This window comes from Tympanuchus pallidicinctus, unplaced genomic scaffold, assembly GCF_026119805.1.
Source record: "Tympanuchus pallidicinctus isolate F22 unplaced genomic scaffold, pur_lepc_1.0 scaffold6, whole genome shotgun sequence".
In the NCBI taxonomy this organism is placed as follows: domain Eukaryota; kingdom Metazoa; phylum Chordata; class Aves; order Galliformes; family Phasianidae; genus Tympanuchus; species Tympanuchus pallidicinctus.
In genome coordinates, this window is record NW_026294780.1 from 8034318 (window position 1) to 8048027 (window position 13710).

At 42.4% G+C, this 13710-nt stretch overlaps 1 protein-coding gene across 2 annotated transcripts in view; it reads right to left on the reverse strand.

Annotated features, from left to right (window-relative positions):
• Nucleotides 1–13710, reverse strand: part of GABRA5 (gamma-aminobutyric acid type A receptor subunit alpha5) — a 52227-nt gene that overhangs the window by 32466 nt on the left and 6051 nt on the right. Inside the window, exons 1-4 of one of the 2 annotated variants that reach the window (XM_052664513.1) lie at nucleotides 11324–11431; nucleotides 10731–10922; nucleotides 9760–9827; nucleotides 9463–9683 (exon numbers count right to left, since the gene is read on the reverse strand). In XM_052664513.1, the coding sequence (XP_052520473.1) occupies nucleotides 9463–9683; nucleotides 9760–9762 (224 nt within the window). In that variant the 5' untranslated portion in view covers nucleotides 9763–9827; nucleotides 10731–10922; nucleotides 11324–11431. Of the gene's footprint in view, nucleotides 1–9462; nucleotides 9684–9759; nucleotides 9828–10730; nucleotides 10923–11323; nucleotides 11446–13710 lie in introns of those variants that run through there. The other variant, XM_052664512.1, reaches the window with a different exon arrangement.

Sequence of the window (13710 nt, forward strand, 5' to 3'; positions counted from 1 at the left end):
AAACTGAGAAACTTCACTGCTGCATCAGACCAGGTATTTGCTCCAAGAGAACCTCAGCAGAACAATTCATACTGCACCAGCACTTCCAGTATAAGCCCTCGTGCACTCACATGGATAGCAGAATAATGGAGTCCTTTGTACTTTTTCAAACTGCAAATGCTAGGTTTGTGAAATTACTCATTTAGCCTTGACTCAGGATGCAGCTACTCACTCCATTCACCTATTGTGATGGGAACACTTTCATAACCAAACCATAACCAGTCATTATTCCTATAACCAAACCATAACTCCTAAAGGGTTTTAAGGAACGATTTGTTTCAAATCCCTGCAGAAAAAGTGTGTGTAACTAGTGCCTCGTTATTTTCCTTAAGTGTATACATATGGCAATATGAATATCTATATGCATATATATAAAGGCCTGCCATGATTCTGAAGGACTTTCCACACAGTCCTATGGAATACTGTGGATGTGGATGTGCTGGGTTACCTAATGCAGTAAAGAAGCATTAGGACATGGATACACATTCAGTTCTGGCACTGATGACTGTAGAAGTCATCCTGAGTTTCACCCCTCACTAGATGATCTATCTGCAACATAGCTCAGAGGGAGAAAATTGGTGATTCACAGGAATTCAAAACCTTGGAGCTGGAGTGAGACAAAATTTCAGTCCTTACCTGTTTCTCCTTCTTAGCCAAGATACTACGCTTTTTCAATTTTTCTGTGATGCTTGAATGTATTATCTTTACATCACATTGAAATGTACTTTGAAAATGCCACAGAGAAGGGTTTGTGGAATAATAAGTACTCCAGTCACTGAAGTTTTTGTGAACTGTCTGTAAGTAATTCAGAGGTATGATGGTGAGACTGGCAGAATTCTCATTTCAACTGTACCAAATTCTTAGCATAGCTTATGTGGAAGTGAGGGAACAAGTCTTTAATTGTCTAGATTAAATATGTGGAAGACTAGGTCATCCTGAGATGATCAGAGGTGGATGGAATTGATCTCAAAAGCTCTACCACTCCCTGCACGTGGATTACCTTTGTATGCCCAGAGCACGCTTTCTAGACAGCTGCAGAGTTAGACGTTCACCCTCTAAGTGTAAGAGATACTTAGAAAGTCAATGAAACAACCAACAGAGTGCTTAGGGGCACCTACAGCTAGATCAGGTTGCTCAGTGCGTGGTCCTGCCAAGCTTTCTTTCCCTTCTGGTTCCTTATATATGATGAATACTCCTTTAAAAACCATGAAGAAGAACTTCAAATCTCTCCACTACTGCAGTAGTTTCTATTTCCACTTAATTCTTGAATTAAAATCAAAAATTCTAGCTAGTACTAGCAATGTTAATAAAGCTGACGCAATTGTTGATGTGGGTAGAGTGGGAAACAACACCTCAATGAACTCATACTTCATTTTGATGTGCCACTCATTGCCCCATGTCCACATTACACATTTCAGTCACGATCATCTAAGCAGCACGGCCATTTAGGCATGTTTGGCCAAGTGCTAACTGAGAGAAATACAACTGTTTTTGTAGTGTTGTGTACTGGCTTCTCACTACCTCTCAAGGAAAAATCATCCCATTTGGTGACAGAACAAGCAAAGGACAGCAGTGCTTGGTTTGCACATGGGATTGTCTGGCCCCTCCTTCAGTAGAAGATCCAAGTACATGAGCAGGAAGGGAGCACAGAAAACTCTGGCACATGCCAGAGGAGATGGAAGCTAAGGACTAAGACGGACATGGCACAGTGCACCCACCCTCCGATTTTGATACTGGCAATTAAACAATTTGATCAGTGTAGATTTTCTAACTGGCCAAAGGGGCTTTATTTCTTCTATTTCTGTCTGTAAGTATGGCACATATTCCTCCATTGGATCAGGGTCATCTGGATGCACAACCATTATGTTCTTTCCTCCCAGATCACACAGCACTTGTATTTATACAGACAGGTACTAAAATACAGGCACTGTTTTCTATATAGACAAATGAGCCAGATTTAGAAAGTAATAAGGGATGAGGTAGACCAGATGGGCAGTACCAGCGTGTTTGGACTCTCTTACATCTAGACTGATATGCACATGGTAAGATAGGTAGGAGGGATTATGATTTGGCAGCCCTGAACACAAAGCTGAAATCTTTGACTACCTTCCATGGTTCAGACAAACCATCTAGAGCTCTGAAACATTACACAAGGAAACCAGCCTACTGCATTACTTTATTCTGATATACGTGTTAGTAATTTGATGAAGTCTTCAGAGAAGGGCAAATTACTATCAATTTCCTACATGGTAATTGTGTTGCTTCGGGAATCATCTTTTCCTCTACCCTAATATGTTCATCTGCTAAAATATTCTGAAGCATGTTAGGCCTAAGAAGCTTCCATCTCAACTTGCAATACTTCCCATTTATTTCTGAGTGACTATCAATACCAAACACCCTCATTTTCAAAATCCTTCAACACTTATTTTCTCCAAAACCATACAATATGCAAACTCTTAAATGCATCTTCCTGATCACCAGCTCTTAGCTAAGCCAAGACCTCTGGCATCCCTTGCTAGATAGCCTTCTCCTCACCAGCTCTCCTTTTATCATACACACAGAGTCTTTTCCCTTCATCTAAACTACCAAAGGCAGGATTGCAATTTATGGGGATTTCTTTTATTCTTCTTAAGGTATAATATATTCCCTCCTACACCCACCTAGACAAAAGTGGAGGAGTGAACCCAATTTAAGTGTGCTCACATGTTCTGTACTTGCACAGCCTTCGGCTTTAAGTTGCGTGAAGAGGAAACTGCAAGTTCTTCACAACACAGCTAGAGGATCAGCTGCTGCCCAGAACATTCCACAGCTTTTCTCAGCTTACACAGTGCCATCCTCCAGACTACATGAGCATGACGGTAGAAAACACCAGTGGAAATAAGCAGATAAGATGGGATTCAAGTGACTAATCATAGATACCAACAGTAGCATTCCCAGGATCTTTTTTTTTTCGAAGCTATGAAAAAAATAGAAACCCCCTCAAAGAGTGGAGAGAAATAAACATCTTTCACACTGAAGGAAATATATACATCAGTGGAGACAACCAACTTCTTTCAAATTTCCCTTCTTTGTGCTGGGAGCAATTCTGAGCCAAGAGACTCAGCTGCAGCCATCAACATTACAGACGAATGAAATTAGCTGAGGAGGATCCCAACCGTGCACTGCCACTCTGTGTTACAGATCGCTCACTGGCAGCTTCAGTGCAAACATAACTGTACTTCAGGGGATGGTATTTCCACTTTGGCAGATGAAGATTTTAATTTCAGCTTAAGTGAAATGATGAGAGAGTTCACTGCAATGTTTCGCTCTCTTGGTGATAAAAAAGACAAGAGTAACCAAAGCAATTCCTCCACACCTATCAGGTAGTCCCAAAGCTCTGCTCACACAACCTGTGACCTGTCCAACGATTTGGGCAAAGACAGGGTCACCAATGAAGCTGTGAATACTTGGAGGATAGCCATCAGGGCATGACTCCAATCCTTCCTCTGTTACGTCATCCCCTCCCTTCCACACACAGACATAGTTTCAGGTCATCCTGTCTGCAGAAACAACTGATACTTGTCCTGATTCCTTGTTAAAAATTAGAAATTGGACAGAAATTGTACCTGCTGCCCCCAGCAGAAAGATAGAATGGCTCCTGTGCTCAATACAGAGCTAAAACTGAAGCTAGATCTTTTGTAACCCCTCAAAGTCCAGCCACACATCTCCCTTATCCAAAGATGGACTGGGTCTAGTTTGGGTTTTGTCTTTTAATCAATGTTACCCTTGCTGTGAGAGTTTGTGTCTCTGTGATGAAGGCCTCAGAAGGGCTCTGCCCACCTCTGTTACCAGCAGAATAGGCTACTGTCCTACACTCTTCACAGGGACTATATTTGAGCAGATAATAATTTCTCATTTTTAACATGTTACATCACAGCCTCCTCCTGTGCCCTTCCCTCCCTGCGGGTAATTTCACCTCTGGATTTTCGAAGCAACAAAAAATCTCAGTTCCTTGAAGAACAACTTTTGAGAAATGGGGCAATGTGCATTAAAAACAGAAAAACTAGAATTGATATACGTGGTGCTAAAACAAGAATCCTGCTGATACACTGTCCTCAGGGGAGGGCCTTTCACTTTGTATATCCCGATTTTCTCTTCCTCTGTCAAAATCTGAATTGATGATAAGCAGCTGAGAGTCCGTGGCATCATAGTTGTTTTTCACCACTCTGCAAGCTTCAGCACAAAGTGAAGAAATTATTTTTTTTTCTTTGAGCTTCAGACTTTTTGAAGTTTGAATAGGAAAGCAGAGGCAGCAGGTCTTTAATACACTGAAAGGAAATGTACATTTGTAATAGCTCTCAATTAGTTTAGTAATATTTATACAATGCCCAAAGCATTGCCAGAATCCTTTTCTGTAAATATAAATGGATGCAAAAATGAGACTTTCCTTCTGAAGTAAGACCAACACGCACAATTTGAGAAATGTTCTCATCTAGAAGGCTGACTGAAGATTAACATCTCTTTTTAAAGTATAGATTTTTTGGTCACTGCTCACTCAGGGCCATGCAAGCAAATCTCCATCTGGGAAAGGGCACTTTCTGGCACCACCAGTGCTTGCAAACCCACATATTTCTCACATAATTATTTTTCCCTAAAAATAAAAAGTCAAAACAAGCAAACAAAACCTGATTTTCCCAATGGAAGCCTTGAAAACAGCACTGCATCTTCCCGTTAGTTGATGTTATAGTCAAGAGATCTACAGTAGGAAATTACCAGCTTGCTATGGAAATGTTTCATAGAAGAGCAGACTGTGTGCTAACACGCATCCAGAACACGTGTAAACTTGCACATGCAATTTTAATGCTGAGTGTTAACACAGGAACTAGCAATTCCAGCTAGGCAAACTATGCATCCACTCAGAATGCCCAGCAGCATGCTGATGCTGCCATCAAGCGGATGGCCCATCTACACAACACTGAATTTTAAATGACTTCCACAAACAGTAAAGATAAATGAATTTTGGAGCCATACAAAAGATTTTGGTAGTTTCTTAACCATACAGACAAATGTCTGCAGTCTCAAGCCAGTAAATTATGCAGATGCAGCTTAATGCAACATATTCCTGGAAGCACTCAAGGCCAGGCTGACCTGGGCAGCCTGAGTTGGGTGGGACCAACCCCAGCCCAGGGCAGGGGTTGGAGCCAAGTGGATTTTAAAGTCTCCCTCAATCCAAGCTATTCTGTGATTCCATAATTCCATGATATAAATGTAACCACAGCTAGAATCTCTGGCAGCCTTCAATTGTTGTAATAATAAAGAGGAAATCTATTTGCACATACATCACACACACGACCATGTGACAGTTAAAATTCCAAATTATGGCAGATGTTTAGATACCTAGAGGTAGCAAAGGTGGCCTGGTTCCATTCAAACTGAAGGTAAGAATTGGACTCCAAGGAGCTTAGCCCTTATCATGAGATTAAAAGAGTGTTCAGCATCTAAAAGCTGAAAAAAAATCAAGTTCAGTTGTCTATCAACTGCTGGCCAAAAGCTCAGTTATGTTCCAAAGGCAAACATCATCTGCTCCACACAATTTCTGGCCAAAAAAAAAAAAAAAAAAAAGGCATTCTTCCAGTGTTCTACAGCAAAGTTTATCAAAGCTGAAATTTTTACAGTCATCCCCCATTGAGTACAGAAAAGCTGCTCACTGAGACAGTTGAATTCTCTTACCTTGAAAGGTCTGCTTAAACCATTGTCCTTGAAACAGAGTAGTTTTAAGGGACAAATGAGCTTTATGCTTTTAATAGCATTTATTTCCCGACTCAGATAATCTAAATATTTTTCAAGCATTTGAAGGGACAGAAGAATAAAATTTTTGCCTGCCTTCACAAAGCCATTTTCTATACAGATGAGTGAAATACGGACCCTTTACCACAGCGCTCTTACGGAATAAATAATTGAAAATGGAGCTGCAGACAACACTCCCCTCTAGGGGCAGAGAAAGAATTTGCAACACTCAATTAAGGGTCATATCATTTGTAAACCAACAAAATAGAAGAGATAAGGCCTACCAAAATCAAAGACAATCAGAACTATTAAGCTATTCCCCGCAGATAATATTGCTGTTTATGAAATCTATCTAAAGAGCACATTGTGTTCTTATGTTCAGGCAGAAAAGTTTTAAAACTGTACGTTACAGAAGCATACTTATTGCGGTTCTACAGCAAAATATATCCTACCAATTCCTGATCTAGACTACAAATCATGGAATGCAACATGCAAAAAATTCAGTTCTCTTTATAAGTAAACACATCTGTCATGAAAATATATGTGCTGCCAAGTGCTAGAGCTGGAAGTTTGCTCAGCTGATCAAACTCGTATATTTGGAAGTCAAATAAGAGGAGGGTCAACGTTGGCTCAGCTGCTCTCCTCCTCTTCATTCAGGCAGCCAGATGCGAGGTTGCAAAAGCAATTCAGGCATCTTTGTCAATGACAGAGGGTCCAATCCTCCCGTCACAGATTACTCCTACGTACAGTCTGGGAAGCTCACAATTCCTCCTTGGAAATGAGGGGGATGAAGAGCTAAGGGAGGGCTGTCTCCACATCTCCAGATCCTGTGAGCCAAGTGAGTGGGGTGGGACCTGCAGAACACAAGGCTCATGCCCCAGCTGAGGTCCAGCATCCTCCACCAGCGCACTGCTGCTAAGACAAAAAGCCCTGAGCCCCGCATTCTAATTTCTCAAGAAATGCCATTCTGGCAGCACTGAGCAGCCATATCTCTGTCAAGATCTGCTTGAGGGGCTAAGCACAGGTCACAGCCATGCTGCACAGTCAGGTCAGGCTCTTCCACTGCCTCCTGGCACAGCACCACTACTGCTGATGAACTGCCCACCAAGACAGACCGTGATCCTGAAGGCAGCACAGCTCCCCACATCTCATCACAGCAGCCTCCCAGCGTGAGTTTGAACAGAATAGGATGTACACTCTTTTATTTTTAAAAAGTTATTACTTGCAATAGTGGAAGGGAAGCTATTTAAAAAGCTTTGCGCTCCATTTCTTATCACATACAGCATGGTTAGTTGGAATTTATTTCCATACACATGCACACCCACATTGAATACTCTACACAAAAAGAAAAAAAATAAAATTGTCTCATGTTTTTTAGGCTACAGAAGTATTCTGCATCTTCCTGTAGCCTACAAAAAACACAAATCCCAAGAAGCCCTAACCTAACATTTTGAGAGTGTCAGCGACACAAATCGCCAGGCTCTTCATAGAAGGGGGGGTAAGGCTGCCTGAGCCCTCCTCATCTCTGCTGCTGCTTCTTGGGTTATGAGCCAATAAAACGAGGTTGCCTGGTAAAGACATGTAGCAGGACAACAAAAACATCTGAACCAAGTCCAAATGTTGCTGGAGCAGGGCAGCCTTCTCTCTGGTACACACACAGCCTATGGCCCTGGTTTTACCACTCCCTGACAGAGCTACTTCCACAGAGCAGCTGAGAGGCAACGGCAGCTTGCTCGGGTCTTGTTCTGTTTCTTTAGGTGTCTCTGTTACTTGCTTAAAAATCATCAGGAAACGCATCAGTGGCAGTCTTTGGGGGTGCACAAAGGCAGCCCTGGCTGCAGTGGGGCTGCTTTTAAGGCAAGAGTTACCAACTTTTTTTTTGAAACAGGTTTCTCTTATAGTTATTTTGACTTTCATTAATCTAAACATATATGCATATCCTCATGTAGATTCAGGAGTTTATTGATCTCAACAGTGACCTGAAAGGAAGTTGTGGCAAGGTGGGGATTGGTTCTTCTCCCAGGTAACAGCGATAGGAAAAGAGTAATGGCCTCAACTTGTGCCAGGGGAGGTTCAGGTTGGATATTAGGGAGAATTTCTTCTCAGAAAGAGCAGTGAGGCAGTGGCACAGGCTGCACAGGGAGGTGGTGCAGTCACCATCCCTGGAGGTGTTCCAGAACCGTGTGGATGTGGCACTGAGGGACGTGGTCAGTGGGCATGGTGGGGGTGGGCTGATGGTTGGACTAGATGATCTGAGAGGTCTTTTCCAACCTTAGTGGTCCTACGATTCTATTGCAGCGATCACTAATTCAGCAAAAACCATGAGAAAAAACAGCAATATGTATAGCAGAAGAGAAAGTGAGCTCTTTTTTCCTTCTTAACGTGACCTGTATCACCTCTTAGCTTTTTCAGCAGTTGAGCAGTTTTACAAATGTGATTATCTAAAGCTGTAAGGATGTACTTAAGGATACCTTACATCTCCTGCATCTCTTTTCCTCTGTTCCATTCAAGGGAAGGGATTTAACAATAGGGTCAAATAACAAATGAGTAAATAATCAGGACCAAAACATCTGAAATAAATCTTAAGAACATTTAGGTGCCTCCATACAGAAATGTAATTCCTGAACCAAACAAACATTAACCACTTAAAGCCCCCCAAAACTCTACTAGCCCTAAACAGCCAGCCCCACAGCCAGGATAGGAGTGCTTACCTTCACTGGGGGGCAAGTTCTCAAAATCCTCATTTCTAGGCAACCCAGGACCTAATGCCAGCTCCCCAGACACTCTGACAGGACTCGTGCTCCTATCAGACTACAGGCTCCTATCAGACAAGCTTAGAGTAGTAGGTTTTTTCTTTCATCTCTTTTCAAGTGTTCTCTATATGACTACACTCTCAGAGAAGACTTTGCTGAAGATACATGGAAGTCTTAATTACTACAGCCTAATTACTTTTAATGAGCAAATCGCCATATACTGACATGGGATTTGGCCTGAGAAGAACTTCAGACAATCCTCTAATGTCACTGATATTATATATAATATCTAGGTTATGCAATGATGAAGCCTGACAGTATCCTCTAGTCAACCTGAAGAACCCTGAAGAACTCAGATGCAAATTTGTCCTCTGACAGTGTACTGCCAGCTTTGTTTTCAGGAAAATACTTGCTAAAACAGCTCCTCAGCGCTTCTAGCATACTTCATTTATCTCTGTGATGATTTGCCTTTTAGAACAATTAGTGAAATAGAGAAAGTAATAACAAATGCTTCAAGGGTTCAAACTGTAGTGCCCCAGAACAAGATGCCAGTCTGTGTGGCCTTTGGGACAGTTCTGCAATTAACACTGCATCTACAAACACAAACAGTAAGAGGGAACAGATCTGCACTAAAAAAGATGAACAGAATCATCGAATCTGTTGAGAGTATGTTTTTCACTTAATCAAAGGAAATATCTAAGCACCAGCAGTATTCAGAAGCTACAAATTAATTGGTACTTGTAGGCAGTGATTACGTTTTCCTCTTTTCTTGATATTCATATTAATATCTGCGAATGACTGGTTGCATGGCTCTGCTGTGGGTGGGGTAAGTGCCACGCTTCCCTCCTGAATTTGCAGATCTACCTGGGAAACTGCTTAAGAATCAGTGAACCCAGGGTGTTACCTCATTGTGTACAGCAGAGTGCCATCATCCTCAAGGCGCAGAAGTTTGTTTGGTGTCGTCATGTTGTGAGCAATAGACTTCTTGCCGTTGTGGAAAAAAGTGTCTGGCGTCCAGATTTTGCTGGCAAGCAGGTTGTTGAGAGGGAGACGCTGCATAGGTCCTTTGAATCGAAGCCTTTCGTCCTTCCAGCTTTGTCGGAAAAACACATCTATGGTGTATTCCTTGCACAAAGAAACAAGCAGGTTACCATAGGGTCAGTAAACACAAGTGAGTCGGAAGCCATGTGCTAGAACTTACCATCTCTGTGTCTGACACCGGGCCAAAACTGGTAACATAGATGTCTGTTTTCACCTGAGTTATTCTCTCTGCAACAAATATAGACTCTGAGTCAGTAATTGCTTTAAGATGCAGTTCGTGCTTCTGATGCATTTCTCTTTTAACAACTTCTGAATCACTCCAAAATCCCCAAATGCTTGAAATTAAGAAAATGTTTAAAGAGACATTTCATCCCTGATCAAATGCAAATATCAACCGTTGAGAGCCCAGGCTCTTTCCCTATGATCACTGGAATGAAACGGGCCCTTCAAGGTTGCAGTTCCCCTGACCTCACTTTCAACATTGGCCATAGGGTAAGTATGCCTTGGAAAGGCCTGTTTCCCTCCAGTTACCGGGCTGATTTGCTTGATGGCAGACATCTGTACTACAGTTGTTCAAAGTTAGGTGGAATTAGTTCTACTGCCCAGATTTTCAAGACTCAAGCCTGAAGCCCAGAGGAGCGCCTTGAGGCTTCGAGGCCAAGACACTTAGAGGCTGGTATAGAGCCTTAGAGATCTAGAGGGAGGCCTGAACTAAAGGCCAAAAGGCATATTGGTCACAAAGCTGACAAAGAAATCTTTAGACTCCGAGGCCAAGCATGCTGCTAGAGGAATGCCAAGAGACAGCCTAAGAGTCTGCAGGGCAGAGGCCCAAAGGGAGACCTAGAGAACTATAGGCATAGCTTCCTAGAAATTTCAGAAGTTCATTACATAAGATGGGAGCACTGAGCCCTATTTTCAAGCATCTCCGTGTAAAGTGAGAGGAAAAGGAGAGAAAGGAATGAAAGCAATGTGTTGGTCTCATAAGAGGAAGGGGTGGGGGTAGTTGGATTAAAAAAGGGCGAGGAAGAAACATAACAGATGGTTTACACATGAGTAGAAGATGAGAGAAATCTGGAGGAAAGAGAGCTGAGAGAGGGCTCAACAGGGTTAGGATGGCAAGTAACTACTCACATGTTACAGCTTTAAAATAGCTGCTGTAGAGGTTATTGAAATGATGTATCAATAGAGCTTTGCTGTAGCTGTCTAAATACAGGAGGTCTGGGGTTCTGTTTTTAACAGAGGTTCTTGTCACTGGCATAATTTTATACATGCTGACCAGCTAGGGAACCCTGCAGCAACCTGATAGCACCCTGTCTCGCTCACCTTAAAAGAGAGAGAAAAGAAATCCAAACTGTATTCAGTCGCAGAAAGCAGGCATCATACATGCTCTCCTCACTCAACTTAAATGATTCACACGACCAACAGAAAAAGCCTTCAGTTATTCTTGCACAGAGCTCTGCCTGTCCAAAGACAAGTCTACTTTCTGGGCCCTGTTTGGTTAATGAAACCCATCCCTCTTACCAAGGCTCTGCTGATAGCAGATGCCCTGCTTAGAGACATAGTTTTGTGGGCAATACGGTTGGCACAGGGATAGTTGACTAGATGATTTAAGAGGTCTTTTCCAACCTCAATGATTCCATGATTCTGTGATTCTGTGGGAGGGTGGCAAGGGGTCAGTGACCACCGCTTGCACGTTCACTGCCACAGCCACCCAGCTCTGCTACCTCCTAGTCCTGGGCGCAGCCGGTTGTCGTAGCCATCCAACAGGCCATCCAAGATCCTGGTGAAGATGGTAATGTTATCATTGGTGTCCTCTTTTCCTGGTGCTGTCGGCGTTTGAGATAAGCTGTTTCATGAGAAAGAAAAGAGACTCATCAAAAGCTGTTAGCATCATGGGGCGTCAGACTTGTGGAAACTTCATGATAAGAGCCTGCCTCCCCTCTCATTTCACCTGCTCCTTGTTTTTTCCTGAAAGGAATACTGCAGAATGAAACCCACAGTTCTTCATTCCTCATCTCTCCTCTGCATTATTTAGTTTCCCTCCTTGTAGTACGCAAATAATAACAGCATGCAGTGGGCCTCATTCCATAAGGTTTCGGCCAGGTTTGTTTTCTTCTGCTCTTGATCTGAATTCTTTATTTCAGTGAGTTACAGAAAGAAGTGTTTCAGATATTGACCTTCAAGCCAGAAAAATATTACCATGTTTAATTCATAACTTGTCTGCTCAGGTGTCCATGGCTCAGATCTGAAGCTGGCTTACAGAAAAGCACCTACAAGGATTCCCACAGCACAACTGGAACTTGCACTTCTAGCACCATTTTATTTTCATTCAAGAGAATCCTGTGGTTACTAATGGTTTTGCTTACCTCAAGTTTATCAATAAAAATACTTCACTTGCAACAAGCAATGAGTGCTTCAGACGGAAAGCTTGCTCAGACTCAGTGTTTGATTCAAGTTTAAGTCTCTACTGAAATTGCCAACAAATGTTTCATCTGCTACAAAGGGCACATCACTCTGCTAATAACCACACACCATCTTAAGCACCCTGTCAAGGGACAGAGATCACTTACACTCAACCTGAACTCACTGTGACCAAGTGACCCAGAGTTTACAAAATAAAAAAAATCTGTGTTTATTTACTAATAGTCAGCAGGGAAATAAATCCATAATTAAGTAGAGAGTCTCAAAGCACTCCTCTGAATACACTGCCTTGCAGAACATTTGTAAAATATGCATTATACTTACCTAGCAAAACTGGATTTATAAGAAGAAAAATAAAGGACTTCAACCTGGTTTTCCCTTCACAAGGCTTACACTAACAGGACCTTGCTGACACCCATGTACGTCACTCTTGGTGCAGACTGTTTGGGGACACAAGGTCTGCCTCATGCTGGTGGTCACACAGCCCCTCCCAGTCAGACCCAGTCGTGTATCTGTCCCCCAATACATCTTGTGTGCTTCTGCTGAAAAAAGAAAGGATTGCAAAGCCTCTCAGGAAAGGGGAGCAAGGAGCTAGTATGATTTCTAAAAACACCAAATCATGAGGAAACACTTGACCTGAAGTGATCCTCATAGCACAGGGGATGTTGGCACTGAGGAAATGGCTTTAAGTTGCAGCAGGGGAAGTTCAGGCTGGCTATTAAGGAAAAATTTATTCTCAGAAAGAGCGGTGAGGCAGTGGCACAGGGAGGTGATGGTCACTGTTCCTGGAGGTGTTCAAGAACCGTGTGGATGTGGCACTGAAGGACTTGGTCAGTGGGAATGGTAGGGATGTTGATGGTTGGAGTAGATGATCTTAATGGTCTTTCTCAACCTTAATGATTCTATGATTAAAGAGACATTAGACATCCTGCCTGATATGCCAAGCCATTCAAGACAAATACTATACTGTTTGTCAATCATAATCGAATGAGCTCACTACTGAGTGTTACAAGTGACAGTCTAACAAAAAAGGACAGGAGATGAAATTATCACAGATTCTTCAGCTATCATAATGCTTTGGTAAAAGCACTATTTAAAACTTTTCTCATTTCTTTTTAGCCTTTTTCTCAAGAGAAAGAGACATGCATCATGCTGTCTGCCTGTTCCACCGCATCAACGTAGGAATCCATTCCCACTTTCCAATGCACGTGACAGAGAGGCAGAGAGATCAAACTTCATTTCATTTCCACAAGTTTCATGAGAAGCAGTGACTAGACAAGGGGAGAGCGATCTAAATTAATGCCTCATTAAGTAAAAACGGGAGGTCAGCAGCCATCTATTCCCTCTGGCTTGCTGACTGGGCCAGTCAGCACGTATGTAGCTCAAAAACAGCCTCAGCAAAATCAGCCCACCTCCTCTCTGCTAATTAAGAGATACAGAGGAGATTTGCAGGCAATTAGGAAAGATACAGGGAGAAACGGACTGTAGAGGTAAAAGACAGGTGGTGCAATGGGCGATGGGAACAAGGGATGGCAAATATGGAGCAGGGATTATTGTAAAGGTACAGTGCCAGGCACGTAGCATACAAAGCTTCACTAGTTTCTCTGCTCTTGAAAAAGCTTGTTATTTTTAGTGCTCACATCTGAATTCAACACCAATTCAGCTCAGAGAGAAGATTTCCATTGAACTA